This window comes from Symphalangus syndactylus, chromosome X (genome assembly GCF_028878055.3).
Source record: "Symphalangus syndactylus isolate Jambi chromosome X, NHGRI_mSymSyn1-v2.1_pri, whole genome shotgun sequence".
In the NCBI taxonomy this organism is placed as follows: domain Eukaryota; kingdom Metazoa; phylum Chordata; class Mammalia; order Primates; family Hylobatidae; genus Symphalangus; species Symphalangus syndactylus.
The window spans coordinates 101207728-101231585 of record NC_072447.2 but is presented as its reverse complement, the minus strand read 5'-3'; the positions used below and the strand labels follow the sequence as shown (position 1 = coordinate 101231585).

The following is a 23858-nucleotide window of genomic DNA, read 5'->3' as shown; positions in this document are numbered from 1 at the left end:
CCTCTCAGCAAACGATGACAAAGTATCAAACTTAGATGTCAAAGTAGATAGAAAAGTTTGGCATCATCTGCATCTGCATCTGCATCCAGGTGGTATTTGAAGAGGCATATGATTGCCTGCAATTGTATGTGGAGAAGAACAGATAACAGCGAGAAGTTTTGAGATGGAAGGCAAACAAAGCTGGCACTTTAGCAGTCAGAAAATCAAGAGGCAGAAGTTGTCAGAGAAGATTGTACCACAGAATCTAAAATTCAGGCCAGGTGCATGGCTCAGGCCTGTAATCACTTTGGGAGGCTGAGACGGGTGGATCGCTTGAACCCAGGGGTTCAAGACCAGCCTGGGCAACATGACAAAACCCCATCTCTATGAAAAATACAAAATTAGCTGAGCATGATGGCATGTGCCTGTAGTCCCAGCTACTCAGGAGGCTGAGGTGGGAGGATCGCTTGAGCCAGGGAGGTCAAGGCTGCAGTGAGCCGTGATTGCGCCACTGCACTCTAGCCTGGGTAGTAGAGGGAGACCCTGTCTCAAAATGATATATAAATAAATAAAATTCATATAGATGATGAGTTAAAAGTCACCAGCATCAAAAGTTGTTGAAATATCAAAGAATCCACAGATGGAAAAATAGCCTTTTAAACTCACTAGGATGAAAATGAATTATTTTCCTTAGATGTCAGAAATGAGGTAAGTGATAAAAGGTATAGTTGACAACTAAAAAGTTGACAACAGTGCAGTCCACCAGATTTCCAGTAGCAGAAAAGAAGAAAATGCAAATAAAGTTGGTGGGAGTCAATGAAACAAACCATGCTTCCATGAAGTCAGGGATTAGCTGACCCTGTCTGAATAGAGAGGAAAGGAGAGAATGGAAAGTAAAGAACAGCTGAGGAGCCACAGAAATTTTTCACACTAAATATACAAAAAGTTTTTCACACTAAATATACAAAATGTTATAGGGTCTAAAGCAGAGTTTCTTAACCTTGACATTTTAAGACTGAATAATTCTTTGTGCTGGAGAGAATGTTCTATGATTGTAGGACAGAGAACAGCAACCCAGGCCTCTATTCACTAGATGCCAGTGTAGCACCCTCCCCCAGTTGTGAGAACCAAAAATGTCTCCAGACATTACCAAATGTTCCCTGGGAGGTAAAATTAGCCCCCACTGAAAATCACTGGTCTAAAGAAAAAGAACAACACACTTTTTGGGACACGGCAATGCTATATCCTTCCTTACATATTTATCCATAACACAAAGCCCTTTGGGTTAGATGGAGTGAAAAACAAAAGAACATCAACAACCAGGACTATATTTAGAGAAAATATGAATTTGTAAAAATTGATAAGAAGTATTTGAAAAACAGAAATTTACTAAGATTCTTAGTCTGCTTAATTATCAGCTTTCCCAGTTATGTCTCTATCATTATGAGAGCTTAAGACATCCTTCACTTTCTAGTTTCATGCTGTATTGTACACAGTTGTATGAACAGAACCAATATGGAAATATTAGCTCATTAACATTGGTAATCAAGCCAGGTGCAGTGGCTCATTCCTATAATCCAAGTGAGAGGCTGAGTTGAGGCAGGAGGATCACTTGAGGCCAGGAGTTCCAGACCAGCCTGGGCAACACAGCAAAATGCTGTCTCTACCAAAAAAAAAAAAAAAAAAAATGTAGTGGGGCATGGTGGCACATGCCTGTAGTACCAGCTACTTGGGATGCTAAGGGAGGAGGATAACCTGAACCCAGGAGTTTGAGTTTGCAGTGAGCTATGATCATGCCACTGCATTCCAGTCTGGGCAACAGAGCAAGACCTCATCTCTTAAAAAAAAGAAAAAAAAAGTTTAAGATTAGTAATTATAAGAAATAGGCCAAGTTCAGGCTTCAGACACATACTGGTATATTCGTAATCTATTTTACCCGTCACATTTTTAAAAATTAGGGCTTTTTCTTTGGGGAAGGATGATGGATCAAACTAAGGGGACTAGAACTCAAACTGCATTATCCACTTCCATATTGTTCGGCACTTAATGCCCGTAGTTTAGGGCTCTATTACTCGTCACACGTCAACACAAAAATAGTTTGTCACAACACTTTCTGCAAACTAATTAAAAAGATAGCACTTGGCTGAATATACCACACTTTTATAGCAGCCAATCTTTAGGCAAAGCACACGCAGGAAGCAGCAGGAGAGGGTAGGTGGTTCTTGGCACTCCCCTAAACAAGAAACAATGCATATCGTGTACTTGTGTAACAGGAGATAGCATTAATTTTTCCAAAGCACTTTTACTTCATGCAAAAGATCACAAACAGAAAGGAAGTGGGCAATAGAGGAGAGAGAGAAGCTAAAAGATGAAGTAAGCAGTATGACTTGCAATGTAACCTCTTCAGAAGCTAGTCTCGACAAGGCTGACATACAAACAACAAGAAAATCATATGCAATATGCAACAATAGTAAGGTACACAGGCCTTCTGCTGGCCATGCAATTAGTTAATAAAAGCCAGACTGCTAGACAGGTATTTTTTTTTTTCCCAGTGGTGGGCTATCACAGGCTGGTTTAAGAACTGTGTTCAAGCAGCCTTAAAATCCACAGCCATATCACTTTTGTCCTCATGGCTTTTTCTTAGTGGTCACATTTCTGATCCATTACTTCATGGCAGTGATTCAAAGAATTTTTTTTTTTTTTTTTGACAATGGCACTAAAATGAATGGCCCCTGAACTCTGTCTTCTAAATTATACATAAGCAGAGTGCAAATCTAGGCTAGGTCCCACCATCACCAGTCTAGAGAACCACTAGGTCTTCAGTTCAATTTAGAGCTACCTTGAGGTTCTCAGGCAGTATAGAAAATCATGGCGTAAAACATATATTTTATAGTCACATTGGTTTTGAATTCTATCTTATTTTTTTAAATATTTTATTTTATTTTATTTTTTTGAGACAGAGTCTCGCTCTGTTGCCCAGGCTGAAGTGCAGTGGCGGATCTCAGCTCACTGCAACCTCTGCCTCCTGGGATCAAGCAATTCTCCTGCCTCGGCCTCCCAAGTAGCTGGGATTACAGGTGCATGCCACCATGCCTGGCTAATTTTTGTATTTTCAGTAAAGACAGGGTTCCACCATGTTGGCCAGGCTGGTCTTGAACTCCTGACCTCTGGTGATCCACCTGCCTCAGCCTCCCAAAGTGCTGGGATTACAGGTGTGAGCCACCACACCCGGCCCCACATTGGTCTTCAATTCTAAATTCACCTTTGCATATCCTCGGGCCAGTTACTCATCTGCTTGGAGACATTTTTTTCACCTATAAAATGATGGCTGTGAGGATGAAATGAGTTAAAACTGATCAAGGAGGCAATCTGCCATGAATCCCTGAGCATCCCCTGCCCATTCTTGCTGGCTATGCCAAGACTAAAAGGCACTGACAGCATTTTACTGGGGCCATTTCCCATGGCTGTGTTTGTAGCAAACAACCTTGAGGATGAGGTGATATCTCCCCACCCCAAAGATCAAGCTGACTTCTTAATGCTATAAAAGTAGCAAACCTCCATGCTCAGTGTTCCTCTCCTGCAATGCCACTGACTCCGTTTGTGGCCATCATGCTGGTCTACCCACGATGGGACTTATGGTCATAGTGAACCAGCATGTCATGCTGACATTCTGGCTACTGCTTTTGCAATGAGTAATAAACTGTCTTTTGTCCTTTGGGTCTTCTGCAATCATCCATGAAACAGTAACAGTTAGGTAAGTAGGGGAAAATCCCAGACCTCGCACAGTTCTTAACAAATACATGCAAAGCACTTAGAACAAAAACTGGTACCTATGATATTGTGTACTATTGAGAATCACCTCTGGGAAGGCTTGCATACCGTACTTGGTCACTGAACCAAAGCAACCTCCCAAGAATCAGGATGACGCAGAGGAAGCCAGCACTCCCTAGGGCTCAGACCATTACCTTCCGTACAATTCATAGTTAAAAAGAAATGTTGATGTGGCCTTCACTAGACTAGGCTAACCTAGACTCCAGAAACTGGACAATAAAGTTAACTGGGATATTCACTCTTTAGCATTCAGCCTAATTCCAACTTTTTGTCTAACTGGAATCCAGAGGTCTTGTATTTATGTTAAGGTAGAGGTATTGCAGCTTTCAATAAACTTTGACTCCCAGTATGCCAGAGCTAAATGGAACTTTGTAGATCATCTATTTCAATTCCCTTATTTTACAGAATACACTGACACCCAGAGAGAAGAAAAATAAATGACTTGTCCAGAGTCACATTTTTAAAAAGTAGTCGGCTTATTTCTATATGACCTTTTTTAAAAATTTTTATTTTCTTTTAGAGTCAGGGTCTCACTCTGTCACCCAGGCTGGAATGCAGTGGTACGATCACAGCTCACTGCAGCCTCAACCTCCTGGGCTGAAGCAATCCTCCTGCCTTGGCATCCCAAAGTGCTAGGATTATAGGCATCAGCCACTGCACCCAGCCCAACCTTTTTAAATAACCAGAAACAAACTCCTAAAAAACACTTAATAGGATCAAATATCCTATTTAGCTTATTTCAACTCTGTATAGCATATTAAATATATTGAGATTCCATAAAATACAATGTAGGCATCTTGAAAAACATGAAGTGGTGGTGCTAAGATCAAAATGAAGTTTCGACTAGTTCATAACTACATGGTGATGAGTGAGGATAGGAAAGGCTTTAAAATAAATCTCTGTCACATTCAGTAATTGATTTAACATCCAATGGCCATCCTTCTGCCTGTTATCTCCGTGGTCAGACAATAGGATACACCATTGATAATAGTCACAGAAATCAGTAAAAACAACAAGAAATAAGATGCCCTTCAGAGTTATAAACATGCAAGTAGTAACATTATTTAAGGAGGAGCGAGGAGGTTGAAAGTAGGGATTTGTAACATATCTTGACCTACAATTAGCTATAACAGAACCCATAGGAAGAATGTGAAAAATTGGGCCCAGAGCCCTACACAGTTCCTAAAGTGTAACTAATACCTCAGTTCCATTTTATACAGAGATAATGGCCATTTAAAATCTAGTATTTTGTCCCAGACCGACTCAGCTTATATTAAAATGTAGGATTTTGCTCTCATGGGAACTTACAAGACCATCTGAATGCAGTTTGATGAAGCAAGTATAGGCTGTAATGAAGAAGCCTAAGAATTTGAGATAAGAGAATACAGGGAAGCCCTACTTTCGTAAAACAAACACGTGAAAATCTAAACTGCCAGCCTGGATAAAATCCAGGCCATTCCATTTTTGAATCATAAACTTATTCTTCCCTGTAATAGCTTGTTTAAAGACCATTAGCGCCAGGCGTTGTGGCTCATACCTGTCACTCCAGCACTTTCGGAGGCCGAGGCAGGCATGTTACTTGAGGCCAGTTCGGGACCAGCCTGGCCAAAATGGCAAAACCCCGTCTCTACTAAAAATACAAAAAAAATTAGCCGGGTGGGGTGACGTACACCTGTGATCCCAGCCACTCAGGAGGCTGAGGCTTGGGTTCTTTGAACCCAAGAAGCGGAGGTTGCAGTGAGCCGAAATCATGCCACTGCGATTCAGCCTGGGCGACAGAGCGAGACTCTGTCTCAAAAAAAAAAAAAAAAAAAAAAAAAGACCAAAGACCATTAGCTAGTCAACCAAAGTGGGGGTGGGGAGGTAGAGAATGTAAACTAATGCAATATCAATGAAAAACAAGCTGAGGGCACCCTAAGAAGTTTATTTTCACTCACAAATATTTTACGTACACACTGACACTTCTGAAAAACGTTGATTTTGTAATGTGAGGTACTAGATTGCAGAGCATATTAGAGGAAATGCCTCTGCCAAATTTGTTTTAACCCATCTTAACTTTCTACATGTTCTGCCCTGTATCGTAAGCAATGAAAGTGGAAATAAGCATGGTACAAATTTCAAAAAAACAATGCAGCCAGGCGCGGTAGCTCATGCCTGTAATCCCGGCACTTTGGGAGGCCCAGGAGGACGTATCACTTGAGGTCAGTAGTTTGAGACTAGCCTGGGAAACATTGTGAAACCCCACCTCTACTAAAAACACAAAAATTAGCTGGGCGTGGTGGTGCATGCCTGTATTCCCAGGTACTCGGGAAGCTGAGGCAGGAGAATCGCTTGAACCCGGGAGGCGGAGGTTGCAGTGAGCAGAGATCGGGCCACCGCACTCCAGCCTGGGTGACAGAGTGAGACTCCATCTAAAATAGATAAAATAGATAATGCGTAACCATATGAAACTCTGTGAAACAATTATGTCAAGAAAATTGCTGAAAGGAGTGCAGAAAGGGAGAAGCCTTCAGCTGGGGAAGATAAGGAACATACTGAACTATAACCTAGGCCCTCAAGGGCACAGCCATCTACATTTGAAGATTTCAATAATTCAAAAGCAAAAGTAATCAGGTGTAGGATATTACATAGATATACATCTTACATTATTTTCTCAGAACCAATGACAAAATAAGAAATCCCTACTCGAAATGAAGTTTCACTCTTGTTGCCCATGCTAGAGTGCAACGGTGCAAACTTGGCTCACCGCAACCTCTGCCTTCTGGGTTCAAGCGATTCTTCTGCCTCAGCCTCCCGAGTAGCTGGGATTACAGGCATCTCCCACCATGCACAGCTAAGTTTTGTATTTTTAGTAGAGATGGGGTTTCGCCATGTTGGCCAGGCTGGTCTCAAACTTCTGACCTCAAGTGATCCACCCGCCTCGGCCTCCCGAAGTCCTGAGACTACAGGCATGAGCCACCATGCCCGGACTCCTTGCTGAATTTCTTATCAGGTATGAGACTAAAATCCATCTGGCTTTAAATGTAGTAGCTAGCTCAGATGGCGCCTCTGTGTGAATCAGAAAACCTGGCCCCAGGAAGACATAGTCTTGTAACTGGCACATGATTTGGTAAGTGGTGTGACCTCTGTGGTCTTACACCCTTGGTCAAGGCCCACCCATACATACTGACCTTGTCTCTGTTATACGTATACATTATTAAAGCTCACAATGCAAGTGTACAGCCTATACAAGGTCTTGCTATCTACATATAGAATCTTTGTAAACAGTTTCAGCCAGCACAGTAGACTACTAAGCATTTAAGACTTTATCAGTGATTGATTTCAGAGCACATAAAACACCACCTCCATAGTTTTCCCTCCCCTGGGCCAAACAAAAGAAGAAAATGCCAGTTGTCTGGCTCCAACAATTATCACTCATCTAGCTGTTTTGAGGAAAACTACCCAACTGACTGGGTTAGTAAATGGTCAGTCTAGAAGTTGCAGAGTGGAGACAGATTACTAGCCTAAATCTACTTGAGTCTACAGTTAGTGAAATTATTTGCCTATTGCCTCTCAGCACAATAACAGCACTAAACTGCTGTCTGGAAAGTAGTAGTTACACAATTTCTTTAGTAAATCTGTGTGGAGTCTAGGCCATTTGCCCAAGTTGATTTCTCATATTTACCCACTCCACCCATCCCCAGCTCCATCACCTCATTAGTGTAGTCTGGTTTTCAATTGTAAGCCCACAAACATCTCAATAAGGGTAACTTCTTTGTAAAGGTTTACTCACCCAATTATCCAGATTCAGCAACCTAGACTATATCAAAGGGGCTGAAAAACAAAGATAGACCAAACCGGCATTTGTTTTGAAATAAAACTAGAGCCAGTAACATAAACTTAGTTGTTGTGGTGGGGTATGAATGTCAAAGAGTCATATGAACCCTTTATCTAGAGAAATGAAGAATAATTTTCCTTTGCCTAACTATCTACAGCATTTCCCTGAAAGGAAAATTCTTACACATAAGCCCCACCCCACTTCACAAATTGCAAAATGAAGAATTAGTGATTGCCCAACCAGTGAGTAAAGCCAAAACTAATTTGTTCTATTTTTGATGGTACATAATAGCGGTTCCAAGGAGCCTACCCACCCTTGTATAGTCAACCTTTCCAGATACTTCTACAGAATTAAAGACAGAAGTGAACTTAATTTGGGCTGAGGCTTTATGATAGCACTTTATGTGGAGTAACTCTGAATAAGATTTTACCAGTAACTTAAAGCTGTATTTGTTTAAGGAGTTCAGTGACATGTACATTAATTAGGTACACATTAGATCAAAAATCTAATTTTTTTAGGCAATTGGTAATATTTGATTATGGAATGAATGCTGGATGATACCAAGGAATATGTTAATTTTAATTTTTAAAGACGTGACAGTATGTAGGAGTAAAATGACAAGATATCTGAGATTTGCACTAAAATACTTTAGCAAGGGAAAAATAAAGGATGGATCAAGCAAATGTTGCAAAATGTAGATAACTTATATCTGGGCAATGGATAGATGGTGGTGGTTCATTGTACTATTCTACTTTTTAGCACATTTGAAAATTTGTTTAAGTTTTGTAAAAAAAAGTCTCATTAACTGGCTCATATTATGAAGTTTAAAAGTTCATTTCTTTTACTTTTAGCTTAATAACAGACCAACAAATTAAGGGTAGGTTAAAATTCCTCTTAATTTTGAGCAGATCTTTGTTTTTAAAGCTTGGATGTCTATCATATCACAGAACAACAAATAGATTATTTGTTGTTAAATGGATTTTTTAAAAAGGATTATACCCAAAATCTCTTCTCCCTTGGGTGAGTGCCAGAACTGCCAGGTGATTGAGTCAACAGCCACTTCAGAATAATTCCTTCCTAATGAAGTGTTGGATTCCTACCTAGGCCTTCCTTAATAGCCACCTAGAAGCTTCTCACTCATTCACAGGCCACACTGTATACAGCTGGTGGCCAATATGCTGGTATGTATTTGTAGCAATGTAGCTTACTCTCCTTAAAGCAATACAGTAAAATCTTCAATAAACCAAAGACTGTGTAAATGGTGATAAGTAAGAATTTTGTTTTCTACATTCTTTCATGAGAAAGGGACCAATACCTTTCCCTGCCAGGTAACCTCACACAAAGCCAGTTAAATATCAGAATTCAGTTGTCTGTTTAAGCTACAGCCAGAGTATATTATTTGGAAACAGACTCAGCCTGATCAGGAAAATAAGTTTTAAATCAGTATGAGTTAATTTCTTTCCATTACTGACATTCACAGTAAATAGCTATGTGAAAATATATCTTTTTCTTTAAATGCATCAGTTTTGAGCTGTATCCCACAAAGGGTGTCTTCCACAACATGCCCACTTGGATATCAAGCTTATAACTATATTTTAAGTTACGTGGATATCATCATAGTTTTTCCTGTCTTGAGGGGAAAAAAATGTATCAAACACCCCAAATCCAGCAGAAGGAACTGGTCTCTTCTGCATGGTAGACTGGAGTTGGGTCTTCAGTAATAACCCCTGTGGTGCTAGTGGTACCCAGTAACATTTAACCAGATGTGCTGATTTATATAAATTAGTATATATTATGTATGCTGTTATTTACAGTGTTCTTTGAGAGCAGGTTGGAAAAGAATATGATTTCACTTCAGTAACATGTTGCTATTGCCAGAGCTTAATAATATCTAGGTGGATTACAATTAGAACTGTTCCAAAAAGGAACAAAAGAAGAAAAATTGAATAACTTTTTCACCTTCAGAGTCCCTGAAGCACGATGACTCAGTGCTATGGATAATTTCTACAATAGAGGAGGTAGCTTTTAAACTTATCTCTAAAGCAGTCCTCTTAACATTTCAGTGACTCAGTTTCTTTATTTGTACAAAGGCAGTAAGCTGCCTGACAAGGCATAATGTCACAGATATCAAATGGAAGTTTTGTTTAAAAAAATTTTAATGCCTCAAATTGACGCAATGAAAGAAAAGGGTAGACTAGTTCTCCAAAAAATTATCATGGAAAAAAATTAGACTCACATCTTATATTCATTCAACAGAATTAAATCTTAGTAAAAGGATAGAATGTATATTCCTCCAAAGGGACAAATGGTATTGGGGAGAGAATAAGGAATCTTTCAACATATAACCATATTATGGTACTTTATACAGTAATAACATTAGCACTGTCAAAATGCAAGAAAGATATTAAACCATCCAACCATAATCATATTTGATTCAAGTAATATAAGGGGTTAATAAAAATGCTCTATATTTGTATAACAATATATAATTTCCTAATGCTTTCTCATTCATTACTGTATTTTATCTAAAACACCTTGTGAAGCAAATCAGGCAGGCAGCATTATCTCCAACTGGCAGACATTAACCAAAGAGCTCAAACTTCTGGTGCTAAATGGCTCATCAGAAATCACAAGCAAATAAAAGATAGATGGGACACTGGAACCCAGGTCTTTTGGCTCTCCGTTCCATATTCTTTTGCCAATAATATGAAGTCTCCTGCTAATAAGAGTAAAATGTTACTTGGCTCAGCATTGTTGGTACTGTTTCTGTGCTTGGAAGTTTAGGCTCTGACATCACAAGAATTCAAACAAGCTGGGGGTAGAAGAGTTCTCACAGCCCTGAAGAAGTTTACTGAGTTTCAAAATTAGAGAAAAGACAAAGAGGAATGTATGGATAGGTCCATTTGATGGAGTACACATACTTAAAAAAAAAAAAGCATATACAAATAAACATTTTTTTAAAAAGCCTCTTTTCACCAATTTACACTCTCAAAATATCTGGTATATAAGGGAAAACAATCCCCAGCTAATAATTATTTACTGAATAGTTTTGCACCAAGCACCGGCCTGCCAGGTTTTCAAGAATAGACATAAAATGGGACCCATTCCCAGAGGCAGTTTAAAATATTTGCAGAGACAAGATCAGCATGTAACATTCAGACTCATGACAGTTATGAGTCCAGAAGAAGGAAAGCCCTCACTAAACTGAAGTAATCGGTGAAGATTTAATGGAAGAGTGAAAGAATACTGAGACATGAGCTGGGCTGTGAAAGAGGGTGAAAGTTATAAAAGAGAAAGGGGTGGACATTTCAGATTTGGTGGGGATGTTCAGGGTGGGTGGTACTAAGGAGAGGCAAGGGAGGTGGCAGAAGGAAACTGAGGTGCAGAGAGAAACGCCTAGTAAATGGATGAGCTAGTAAGTGAATGAATGGATAAGCTGCAACTGGAATCCAGGTCTCTAAATATCAAAAACTCTTTTATGCTACTCTGATCCTTCTAAATGGTCTTCCTGCCTCCATTCTAGCATGCTTTTCCAACAAATTCTCCAAAGTACTTTTTTTTCTGAAACGCAAATCTGATCAGGTCATTCTCCGCCTTTATCTCTTCAATGGGTTACCCCTACTTTCAGAAAGAAGTTGAAACTCTAACATGGCATACAAGATCTGTCATGATCTGGACCCTGTCTCTTTTCTAGCAAGTCCACCATGTGTACCCTTTGTTTCAGCCATATTCATCTAAATGAACTTTCTTTATTGGATATGCTCCCTTATCTGTTTACCTTTGTATATGTTGTTTTTTCAACCTAGAATGCCTTTCCCTCACCTATTTTCTTCAGCCTTCAGCTGCAAATGTCACCTACTGCGATAAGCCTTTTCTTACTCAAGCATGCAATTCTACGTAGATGCCTCTCCATGACCACCCCCCACCATACATATTGCTATAGCAACTTATCACACTGCTTTTTCTTTCCTTAAAGAGATGGATTCTCTGTCACCAAGGCTGTAATACAGTGATATAGTCATAGCTCACTGCAGCTTCAAACTCCTGAGCTCAAGCAATCCTCCTGCCTTAGCAGCCTGTGTAGCTGGGATTATAGGCACAAGCTACCACGTCTGGTTCACATTGCATTTTAAGCATTAATTAACTTCCCTGTCTGTCTCAGTAGACTTCAAGTATCTTTGTATCACCAACCCTTAGAATTATGCCTAGCACACGGTAGGTACTCAGTAAACCTGTATTGCATAAATGAAATCATTGTTGCTCATACCTTATCATTAAAAATCAAGACTGGGTGCAGTGGCTCAAGCCTGTAATCCTAGCACTTTGGGAGGTGGAGGGGGGCGGATCACTTGAGGTCAGGAATTCGAGACCAGCCTGGCCAATATGGTGAAACCCCGTCTCTACAAAAATACAAAAAAGATTAGCAGGGCATGGTGGTGCACACCTGTAATCCCAGCTGCTAGGGAGGCTGAGGCAGGAGAATCGCTTGCACCCAGGAGGCAGAGGTTGCAGTGGGCCGAGATCACACCACTGCACTCCAGCCTGGGCAACAGAGCGAGACTCCGTCTCAAAATAAATAAATAAAAACATAATTTATCCAGTTGTAAACAAATAACCAAATACTCAGGAAGTTACATAATAACCAGAAAAATTAACTAATTTGACTTTACTGTTTGAAGAACCAAAGGCTTCAGAAATTATGCAGAAACACAAAGTCAAAAATGCAAAAACATCAAATACTGTTAGGTCACTCTACACTACCGTGTAGTGTGTGGGGTGCGGTGTTCTGCATCAACATTGGCCTCTCTTAATGGTTAAGTCACTGCCTTAAATAAGTGGTGTTCTGCATCAACATTGGCCTCTCTTAATGGTTAAATCACTGCCTTAAATAAGTGGGATTCAAGATGTAGTTCCTTCACAACGCTTACAGAGCTTTCTCTTCTCAATTTAACAAAATGCATTCCATGGTTGACATCAAATTACAAATTAATCTAAGATTCATGCTGTTTGATGACATGTTGCAATCTGGGCCTAACCAAAATAGTTACATAAAATCCAAAACTCTACTACTAATGCATTATTCAAAATGTGATGAGTCCAAGACAGGAATGCCGTATTTTAAAAGAATCAAAACGAAAGGGTCATTATGAGGATGCTTATATGAAAAAAACTGAAGTGAATTCCATTAAATTTTCATTTAAGTAATCTTAAATAGAAATCATTATACTGTTGAAATGCCACTCTGAAAAATTTCTCACTAATACTCGTTAAAAAGTTGAAGATATAAATGAAAGCAGTTCCTCTCTATAGAAAATATGCTTTCCACGCTGACCAACATGGTGAAATCCCATCTCTACTAAAAATACAAAAATTAGCCAGGTGTGGTGGCACGCGCCTGTAATCCCAGCTACTCAGGAGGCTGAGGCTGGAGAATCACTTGAACCTGGGAGGCAGAGGTTGCAGTGAGCCAAGATCGCGCCACTGGACTCCAGCCATGGCAACAGAGCGAGACTTCGTCTCCATTTCCGTTTTTCCAGAATTCTGAGGAACTAAATGAAAACAACCAAACTACACAAGCCTTATACCTTATAAATCCACTAGAGCGACTGAATTAATTTTCCTCTGTAGCGGAAATTTTAATCTATGTAGACATTGAGTAGTTAACTTCCTTTTTACCACCAGAAGAATTTGTTTCAATATCAATCACCTGTGTGGTCAATGCCATTTCCCCTTCTCCCCTACCCAGTAACTTAGAGTGGAATCAACTGTCCTTTCCTTTACTTTCTATCTTTCGTAATGCCATAGTTCTTACTCTTATATAGGTAATGGATGCCTTTGATAAACTGATGAAAGCTATGGGGCCCAGAAAAATAAACGTACCCATATACACTCAAATATTTTCATACAATTTCAGGAGTTTAAGAACCCCTATCCCCCAAGATCACCTACACAAATAATTTCTATCACCATATGGCTCTCTTTTATAATCCCATACCACAACTCCTTTACACTCATATACACACACAAATTAAGGACTAGTTCAGAGATTAACATAATACTCAAAATAAAATTTTATCTAAGTAAAGTTTTATCTTACTAGCAAACTTCTAAGAATCCCAGATGAATTCTTTCCTGAAAAGCTTACTAAATCTTACTGTTTGGTCAACTTGCTTGCCTTAAAATGTGCCACAATGTCTTCCTAAATTTGTTTTTGTTAACTCTGACACATCTGCTTGTAAAATCACGTAAGGCTCAAAAGTTACGTTTGAGCAAAAAAAGAAAATTCGTGTTAATATTAACAAACTCTTGGATTCAAATACTTGTTCTACCGTATCAAGCTATGTTCAACACGGAACAGTGAAGTTAGCTAGGAACCAGAACAGTGAAGTTAGCTAGGAACTGAAAATGATACGATCTCATAACTATCTAGTTACCTTGTCAAAGCAAGTAAAACATAAAAGATGAAACAAGACAAATGGCTAAAGGGAAGAGAAGAATATAATCAAGGTGTTACTACTAACAGAGATAAGTGTTTTTTTTTTTTTTTTCTCGAAAGCATACTTCTTAAAAGTGGCAGATTCTTGCTAGATGTACCAAACCATTTGTGGAAACTATCAGTTAACTTTTTACTTAAATTTTTAATCACTGATTAAACCACAGTTTTGTACTGGATCCAAACCAAATGGCCAGATGCCATAAGAAACGGCTTTATTTATATGTCACCCTCTCCTTGTCTATTATAATCAAGTTGGTAGTTAAAGCTGAAATGTATACATTCAACACGTGGCTTGTGCTTCAGATCTGGACTAAGAATACAGCTATAAGGAGTATCTGCTGAATTTGTACAGGAAAACCCTTTCCCCTCACACCACCCAAATTAGAAAGTTTACGAAAAGCGGAACCCTTCTGATGAGTTGAGGAAACTCCAGTATTTCCCAATGCAATACCAGGCCTCATCGATTTCATTCCTCTGCAAATTCAGTGGCAGGAAATGGACTGCTACCATCGGTTCACGCTATCAGCACGGTGAGATTTGCACAGTTTGTGCCTACTGCTTTTGAGCGTTCTTAATCAACTAAGTGGAAGTACTGTATGACTATGCCTATTACACACACTCGTCAGTTGGTGGTACCTCACCCAGCCTCAAACTCCCACGCGCCCCCACCCTTCCAAAGAAACGTTTCTTGGGAGAGCACATGGAGAGAGGCAAGGAGGAGGAAAAAGGCACGTAGGCGCCTCTTCCTGAGATTTCTGGTAAAGTAGAAAGACTGGGAACATAAATAGTGTTCTTCTTGATTTGCGAAGCTGTAGGTGGGCTCCCAAGGACTTGGAATAAAAATGAGGGAGGTTCCCCTGCCCCGGACCCTACGCGTTAGGAGGCAAAACAGCAACTGACAAGAGGTGGGAGGAGAATGGAATCGCGCAAAGGTTTGCGCCCACAAGTTAGACAAACAACAGCCCTACCCAGTACTCGGGGTGTCCCCAAGTTGGGGCTGGGCCTTTCTCCTTCCCGCACCGCCTCCCGGGCTGACAAGAGTGAGAAAGGGGTTAAGTAGAGAAGGGGGTGCTCTTCCGCCCCCACGCCGTCTCCGCGCCTCGGCGTGGCCACTCCTTTAGCGGCTCCCCGAGTTGCACAGCGAGGTCGCGGTCATCCTTGGGAGGGGGCCCCGGGTGCCCCCGTGTTCAATGGCAGGAGGATCCCGGGGCTCTCCCTGTCCCTAAGGCCGGCGGGGGCTGCGGGAGCACTCACCAATTTGGGTTTGTTTTTCGTTTCCTCTTCATTGGCGGCCCGGTTCCCCGCGCTCCGCTTGTTGCTCCGGCCCCCACCGGGTTCCTCGCTGCCGCCTCCCGCTCCCGACGCCGCCGCCCCGGGCTGCTCCATCTTTCTCCGGCCCTGTCACCTGTGCCCTGTAACCCCACCTCTCCTCAACTGAGAAAGCACCTCGGGGCGCTCACACTGCCCCGCGCTGACTCGGCGGCACCTCTTCCTGAGGGAGAGAGTGTCTGCCCGGGAAGCTGCCGATTTCAGGCCCCCGGGACTCCAGGCTCCCAGGCACCCCCGACGCAACCACGCCGCTGCCACTACTCGGCGCTGGGGCAAGCCCTGCCCCTGAGCAGTTGCAATTACCACGGTCGCCGCCGCCCTCAGGGCGGTGTTTAGGGTGGAGGGAAAAGTAGGTGCCTATCTCTTTAAGAGGGCCTCAACACACGTGATTCTTCAAAGTGCCCGCATCGGCCGCCCGGGCGCGCAAAGCTGCTTCCTACTCCCGCAGCCGAGCCGGCCCCAGCTACTGAGCATGCCCGGCGCGGTGACTGGAGCCTAACAGAGGACTTTCAGCTGCGGTTAGGCACTGATTTCACTTCCTAGTGGCCCAGCGAGAACAGGGAGGGAACTAGTCAAGAGAAAGGAAGGGTAGCCCATTTTAGAGATGGGGAAACTGAGGCCCGGGAGGATCCGCCTGTAAGTTTAACTGGCGGGTCAACCTGAGTATCAGCTTTCACTTCTGTGGGCCGCAGCACCTTCACTCCCTGAGGCCTCTCGGGGGGTGTGGTCCTGCTACACTCTGTGGAAAGACCTGATTGGCAACGGAACTGGCATCCTATAGGAAAACCACCGGGAGTGCTGATTAATTGCCTCGACAGACTGTGTGGGTCAGAGTGGAAAGAGTGGGTGCTTTCTGTTGCCGTGATTACGTTGTGACCGAAGAAATACAGTTGTTCCTTTATTCCCATGCTGCAGGGTTGTTGAAGCAGCAGGCCCCCACCGCTTAATCTCTAGGGGATTGTTAGGTTCTTTAACCAAAACACTTACATACAGCTAGCAATTGAATTGAGTGCTATTTTCAGGTTTCCGAACTAGTTTAGAGTTGTTGTGGGGAGTGAATAAGATCACGTGTGTCAAAGCTTTGTTGTAAATGAAAATCCCTAGACAAATGCTAGGTGTTTTTGTGCAGCAGCAGGGCACTGTTGGGACGATAGTCTTAAGTCCTTGCGTCATACCTAGTATTTTGTCCTCAGGACAAAATATAGTACCCACACCGTATTTCTTCCATCCTCTTTAAATGATGCCCTTTAAAAGTAAAGGTACACACTGAGAACATTAGAGGGGGTGGGTAGGATTTGAATGAACCACCATCATAGGAGCACATATGCTAGGAAAGCTACCTATAAAGTAAATCTAAATATGAAATCTATAAACATGCCGTACACCTATTACTGAAGATATCACCAGACTATGACTCCTTTTGACCTTCTCCCCTTCAGCCTAAATTTAATATGCCTAATGGAGTTTGTATCTGAACATATTTATTAAGAGTGCGTTAGGATGCATTTGACCATGCTATAGGTGCGAGGAGACAGCTAAATTGGGCAGTAGAATGAAAAGAACACCAGATATCTGAAAACAGCTTTAATTCTAGCTTTGTCATTGTCATTAACTTTCTTTTTTTTTTAATTCTGAGACAGAGTTTCCCTCTTGTTGCCCAGGCTGGAGTGCAATGGTGCAATCTCGGCTCACCGCAACCTCCACCTCCCGGGTTCAAGCGATTCTCCTGCCTCAGCCTCCCAAGTAGCTGGGATTACAGGGACCCGCCACCACGCCCAGTTAATTCTGCATTTTTAGTAGAGATGGGGTTTCTCCGTGTTGATCAGGCTGGTCTCAAACTCCTGAGCTCAGGTGATCCGCCTGCCTTGGCCTCCCAAAGAGCTGGGATTACAGGCGTGAGCCACCGTGCCCGGCTGACTTTCTTTTTAATCATGGAGGTGTGACTTCTCTACTCCTAAGGTGGCAAGCTACCAAAGGACGGCAGAGAAGAGGGAATACATGCTCCCAAACAGAGTGGTCAAGGAGCCCCATGGTAAATTTGCTTTGTTGAAGTTCCCGTTTTACTTAAAATTTAGTATATATTTTGAATTCAACTCACTACATACACACACACACAAACAATTTAAATAAATGTCTCCTCTCCTGAAAAATTGAGTCAAAATGGATGCTTCAGAAAGAGGTGACCTGTTTAGCCAATGCATAATTCCTGTTTGTGCCATAGGTGGGGTCCATAGCTGAGGGTCCTCCAGGCGCAAACATGGTTCAATAATCTGTCCAGTAGACATTTCTTCAGCTCCTTAGAATATACTAGGTGATACAGAGTGTCATGAGTAAGAAGGATGAAGATGACACAGTTTCCGCCTTTTAGAACTGCAGAGCCTACTGGGAGAGACAGACCATTAAAGAACTGCACTGCACTGTAACAGATATGAACAGGAAGCCTTTGAAGCACATGAAAGAGGTAACTATCGGAGTGTCAGAGGCTCAGGGACACCTTCCCAAAGAAGATGATGTATGAGCTGAGTCTTAAGGGTCTGATTCAAGTTAACATTTGTTGGCAGCCTACTAAGTGTGAGGTACTGTGCAAGGCATCATGAGTACAGTTGTGAACAAGACAGACATGGTTTGGTCTTAGGGAGCTTTCATGCTATCGGGAAAGATATATATAGTTTCACTCTTATTGCCCAGGCTAGAGTGCAATGGTGTGATCTCAGCTCACGGCAACCTCTGCCTCCCAGGTTCAAGCGATTCTCCTGCCTCAGCCTCCCGAGTAGCTGGGATTACAGGCATGTGCCACCACGCCCGGCTAATTTTGTATTTTTAGTAGAGATTGGGTTTCTCCGTATTGGTCAGGCTGGTCTCGAACTCCCAACCTCAGGTGATCCGACTGCCTTGGCCTCCCAAAGTGCTGGGATTACAGGCATGAGCCACTGCGCCCAGCCTCGGGAAAGATATTAAAAATGTATTAAGCAGGCCGGGCGCAGTGGCTCAAGCCTGTAATCCTAGCACTTTGGGAGGCCGAGGTGGGCAGATCACAAGGTCAGGAGTTTGAGACCATCCTGGCCAACATAGTGAAACCCTGTCTCTACTAAATATACAAAAAAAGTTAGCAGGGCGTGGTGGCAGGTGCCTGTAGTCCCAGCTACTCGGGAGGCTGAGGCAGGAGAATGGCATGAACCCAGGAGGCGGAGCTTGCAGTGAGCCGAGATGGTGCCACTGCACTCCAGCCTGGGGGACAGAGCCAGACTCTGTCTCAAAAGAAAAAAAAAATGTATTAAGCAATGACAAGGCAAATAAGGACAGTGAAGGGCATTCAGGCAAAGGAAATGACAATAGCATGTGCAGAAGCCCTGTGGTTAAGAAATTGGCGGGGAGCTGGGGAGACTGTTGGCAGGAGAAGAAGCAGAACAGATAAGGAGTTTCCAGATTGAAGCCCCCTACTTAATAAGTTTCATTACTGTTGTTTAAAAAGTGGAAGGGGGTCAGGCACGGTGGCTCACGCCTGTAATCCCAGCACTTTGGGAGGCTGAGGTGGGTGGATCACCTGAGGTCAGGAGTTCGACACCAGCCTGGCCAACATGGAGAAACCCAGTCTCTACTAAAAATACAAAAATTAGCAGGGTATGGTGGCGGGTGCCTGTAATCCCAACTAGTCAGGAGGCTGAGGGAGGAGAATGGTTTGAACCCGGGAGGCAGAGGTTGCAGTGAGCCGAGATTGTGCCACTGCACTCCAGCCTTGGTGACAGAGCGAAACTCTGTCTCCATAAAAATAAAAACTAAAAAGTGGAAGAGCAGAATAAGGAGGCCATTGTAATATGAATTACTTCTGTTTAGAATGTATAAATAGACTTGAAAATGTATTGATATTATTTTAAATGTAAGGTTGGGTTTCATCATCCTCAGGCCAGGTTAATCTGCATGTCATATCCAGTTAGAAGTACATGTAAAAGATCAATAATCTTTTCTGCAAAAAATGAAAGTTTGTCCCTGATATGTCTTACATTTGACTTTATTGTGGTTATTTTGGCCCGTCTTAATTCTTGATGTTTTTTTCAGCATTTTGTTCTAGTTAATGTAAACAGTGGTTTAAAACAAGCAAAAACCTTTCCTTCAGGCTTCAGGGTCATTGGCCTGACAGAAACTAACACAGGAAAGGAGCCACTGCTCTCTGTAAGGACTCTTTGTCCACTGATTATGAACCAAGCACCTCACCAATTGTGGTCCTACAGCAGATCTCTCTGCATCTGTAATCCTTTATTTTTACCCTCCTGGGTCACACAAATAGGTTGATGGATGGAACATCTCTTCTCTGATGCTGAAGAAAGAAGGAGGCTACCACCATCAATTGGGATATCAAAAATTAAATGTATGTTAGAACCACTGACCTTGTGGTCTCTCCCTCTGGACTCTCATGAATGTGGCACCCAATCAGCATTTAAAAGCCAGCCCTGGGGGAGACCAATAAAAGGCTACTGGGTTCTGTCTTCCAACTGACCTTAGCGCCATCTATTACCCCTGAGGATTTCTGACCATCCTGATAGTACCCCTCTGAGTTTCTATGTCTCCCTTCTGCGGTGTATTCTCATCTAAACAGTTGTGTTGTTCATAGATGAAACATGGATTTGAAAAAAATGAGAGCCACTTCCAAGGTCACAGCAAAATGTTTATGCATTAAAGGATTCCTAAGAATAAGCAGGTATTTTCCAAGTATATACTACATGGTTAACAGCAAACTAGATGTCCTGCAGATGTTTCTAAAAAATGCCAGACATTCTACTATAATGTCATATTGTCTTTACTGAAGAATCTCCTGTTTTGCAGAATTGCACGCCTAAGGTAGCAGGGCTTACCGGGAAAATATGGTTAGGGAAGACCACTTAAATCCAATGCAACTTTATAGTCAGAGCACTAATGAAAACAACCATCCTAATAAAAACCACAGATAAATCTCCACTGGCCTTTGCCCCCAGCATCACAGTCATCAATGCTTGGTAGACTTTGTGCTTCCTCCTTCCTGATGTGTATCCTCAAGGGCATTCACTTTTAATAGATGCCATTTTCATCAGAATTAAAAATCTAATTGAGGAGTAGTCAGCTTTTTAAAAACACATGGTGAAAGGTCGTCACAGCTTCATTAGCATGGGACTCACAGCTTCACCAGATAGTTTAATGTTGTTGAAAACTTAGAGGTTGTAGCCACTAAACCAGTCACTACTTATACTGAAGGCAGAGCTTTGTGCAGGATTCTTCACTTTTTCTTAAAAGTCTTCATATATTGCTAAGACTTCTTATTTGTGAGGAAGTTTGCTTCTGATCACTTCAAAACAAAGTGCTGGCTAGGCACAGTGGCTCATGCCTGTGATCCCAACACTGTGGGAAGCCAAGACAGGAGGATCACTTGAGCTCAGGTTCGAAACCAGCCTGGGCAACATAGTGAGACCTCGTCTCTACTAAAAATAAAAATTAAAAAATTAGCCAGGCCTGGTGGTGCACACCTGTAGTCCCAGCTACTCAGCAGGCTGAGGTGGGAGGATGGCTTGAGCCCGGAAGATTGAGGCTGCAGTGAACTATGATCACACCACTGCACTCCAGCCTGGGTGACAGAGCGAGACCCTGTCTCAAAAAAAAAGTGCTATGAAAATTCACACACATGTATCAACTGGACTGCCACATTATTTTGACATTATCCTATTTACCAATTGCTAATATGCTATTTGTGGTACACAAACACTTGTAATGAAACAGACTGTAAAATGTAAAATCCCTGCCATCATTAGGCCTAAAATCTTGAGAAAATAAGCCAGAGAACTAAGGTGTGAAACAGTAAGAGAAAATTAGCTGCCTAGCTTGGAGATAGTGACTCTAAATTCAATATAATATGGTGAAGGAGTGAGATCTGTGGGACCTAGAATAGATAAAGTTTTCAAGGAGGAGGTAGGACTTGAGCTGCTAAGCTATGAAGCAGAAAGCAGACTTGAGTAAACAAAGCAAAGAAAGGAAGTAAGGAAAAGACAACATATGGAATGGTGTGGAAACAATACTGACCAATAATGTTGACAGGCCAGTGGCACTTGACTAGAATGGTGAGAACATAGATGTTGAATAATTGTAGGAAACATGCGTATCCCCATAGTGTGTTCCCAGTTTGTAAACACATTTGAATGCAAGACATAGTGACTGATACAGATCTTTAGCAGGGAAGTTATAAAACAAAAGATGTTTCAGGGAGCTGCTTTGGCAATGATATGCAGAATAACTTTGAACACTGATTTTCAAACTTATTTTTCCTTTAGTACAGGATTTTTTTTTTTTTTTTTTTTTTGAGATGGAGTCTTGCTCTGTCGCCCAGGCTGGAGTCCAGTGTTGCAATCTCCGTTCACTGCAACCTCTGCCTCCTGGGTTCAAGCGATTCTCCTGCCTCAGTCTCCTGAGTAGCTGAGATTACAGGCATGTGCCACCATGCTCGGCTAATTTTTGTATCTTTAGTAGGGACGGGGTTTCACCATGTTGGCCAGGCTGGTCTTGAACTCCCGACCTCAGATGACCTGCCCACCTCAGCCTCCCAAAATGCTGGGATTATAGGCGTGAGCCACCGTGCCCGGCCGAGTACAGGATTTTTTTCTAAATAAAACTCTTCATAGAACCCCAACAGATACAAATGTAGATGACCTGTTTGAAATCAGTGAGAGAGTGGAGAACTGCTCATGTCCACTTGGCTTCCCCTCTCATCCTCTGAGGCAACCCTTTGAGGCACCACTACTGAATCTCAGCTTAAACTAGATAAAGTTGTGAGGATTGGAACTGGAGTGGCCCCAGAGGAAATGAATAGCAACAGTTGAATCCAAGAGCTGTTTAAAAGGAATAAACTGTTCCTCCTCACAGATTATATACAGGAAACAAAGGAAAAGAGAGAGTAAACAAGAATTACTGAATGTTGGCCCAAGGAAATAAAAGACTAGTGGTAAACAAGGAGCTATTATGTCAGCAGGTGCCTGTTATTGACAGGCAAAGCCAGATCAAGGAGTCTGGTACCTAGAAACTAAAAAAACCTAATTAGGGCAGGACAGGAAAGCTAAGAAAGTTCCTCTAGTCACCAGCAAGAAGAGTCTGGTCAAGCTGGTAAAGCATGGAGTAGGGGGGTGGGGACGTAACAGTAGGCATAAGCAGGCAAACTGCTGGACCCTGAAAGTCCAGCAATGGATGTCCTTTCAGGCTGACAAAACAGAATCCAGAAAATCTGGTGGCAGCCAATAGTCAGAGGTTGATTCAAAGAGTATGGAGCAGCAATCCAGTCATGGGGATTGGGATTCAAAAACAAATGATTAATCCCTTAAGAGGTCTGTAAAGAGAGTGCCAAACAAGGCAGAGCACTGGTCCTAAAGGAACCAGCACATCAGATGAAGTCTGTGAAAGGAGGCAGACACAGACAAATAAAACTGGTACTCAAGATACTCAGTTTCTTCAACTGGTCTGTGAGAGCAAAATAGGACCATCAGGGATAGGTCCGCTTGATGCCAAGCCACCAAACTACTGAAATACTGCTCCTTAAATCCTCTCTGAATAGGAGCAGGATTGGTTCCAATGGAGGAAAAGAAGACAACAAGAAAAAACCTGTAAACGATAATAACCAGCAATGGTCACTTACCTGGAGGTAAAGGTTACTGAGCTCAGGTATGATGATTATAGGGCTGGGGGCAAGAAGCCAGGCAGCTAAAGCACAGCCCCAGAAAATCTGTCCAAGAGACACCAGTGCCAGTTTCTCCTTTTGGGGAAAATGTCAAGCCTAATAGAGACTTTGAGAATCCTCAAACTTATGCCTCCTATACTTTTATATAGTATGCTGAAAACCAACTCTTTGAATGTTATCTGGAAAATCTGCTTCTAACAAAGAACAACAGACTTTTCTTTCTTACATTCCCCAAGGCCCCAAAGTGATTTTCAAGAATGGCTTAACAGATCATGAATGGTAATTATCCAACCTGTAAGTTACTAAGACATAGGTATAGTAATGAGTACTCAGAGAATAGAGTTCTCATAGGGTTCAAAAGCAAGACTAAAATTATGCTATTAAAATCTAGTGTCTCTTATTTTGTGGTTTGTGTTTATTATGACCTTTTCAAAATATTATTAATTACATGAAAATTGAGAAACACATGTTTGACATCTGTAAATAACATGTTTTCATATCTGGGTATCGCTAGTCAGATAAGCCTAAAAACAGCCTTATTTATGTTTTATATATTCTCCCACATCAATTTTAACAGCTTTATTCAGATATAATTCATACATCATAAAATCTACCATGTTAAAGTGTACAATTCAATGGTTTTTAGTATATTCACAGAGTTGTATTACCATCGCCACCCCATTTACCCCTTAGCTGTCACTCCTCCCTCAGCCATCCCA

At 41.9% G+C, this 23858-nt stretch overlaps 1 protein-coding gene across 3 annotated transcripts in view; it reads right to left on the bottom strand.

The window, feature by feature from the left end:
• The window catches only part of DIAPH2 (diaphanous related formin 2), a 953710-nt gene extending 937772 nt beyond the window's left edge, over positions 1-15938 (bottom strand). For 2 of the 3 annotated variants that reach the window (XM_055269479.2, XM_055269480.2), the window contains exon 1: positions 15378-15938. In XM_055269479.2, the coding sequence (XP_055125454.1) occupies positions 15378-15509 (132 nt within the window). In that variant the 5' untranslated portion in view covers positions 15510-15938. The remainder of the gene's footprint in view (positions 1-15377) is intronic. The other variant, XM_055269478.2, reaches the window with a different exon arrangement.
• Positions 15939-23858: the final 7920 nt, after the last annotated feature.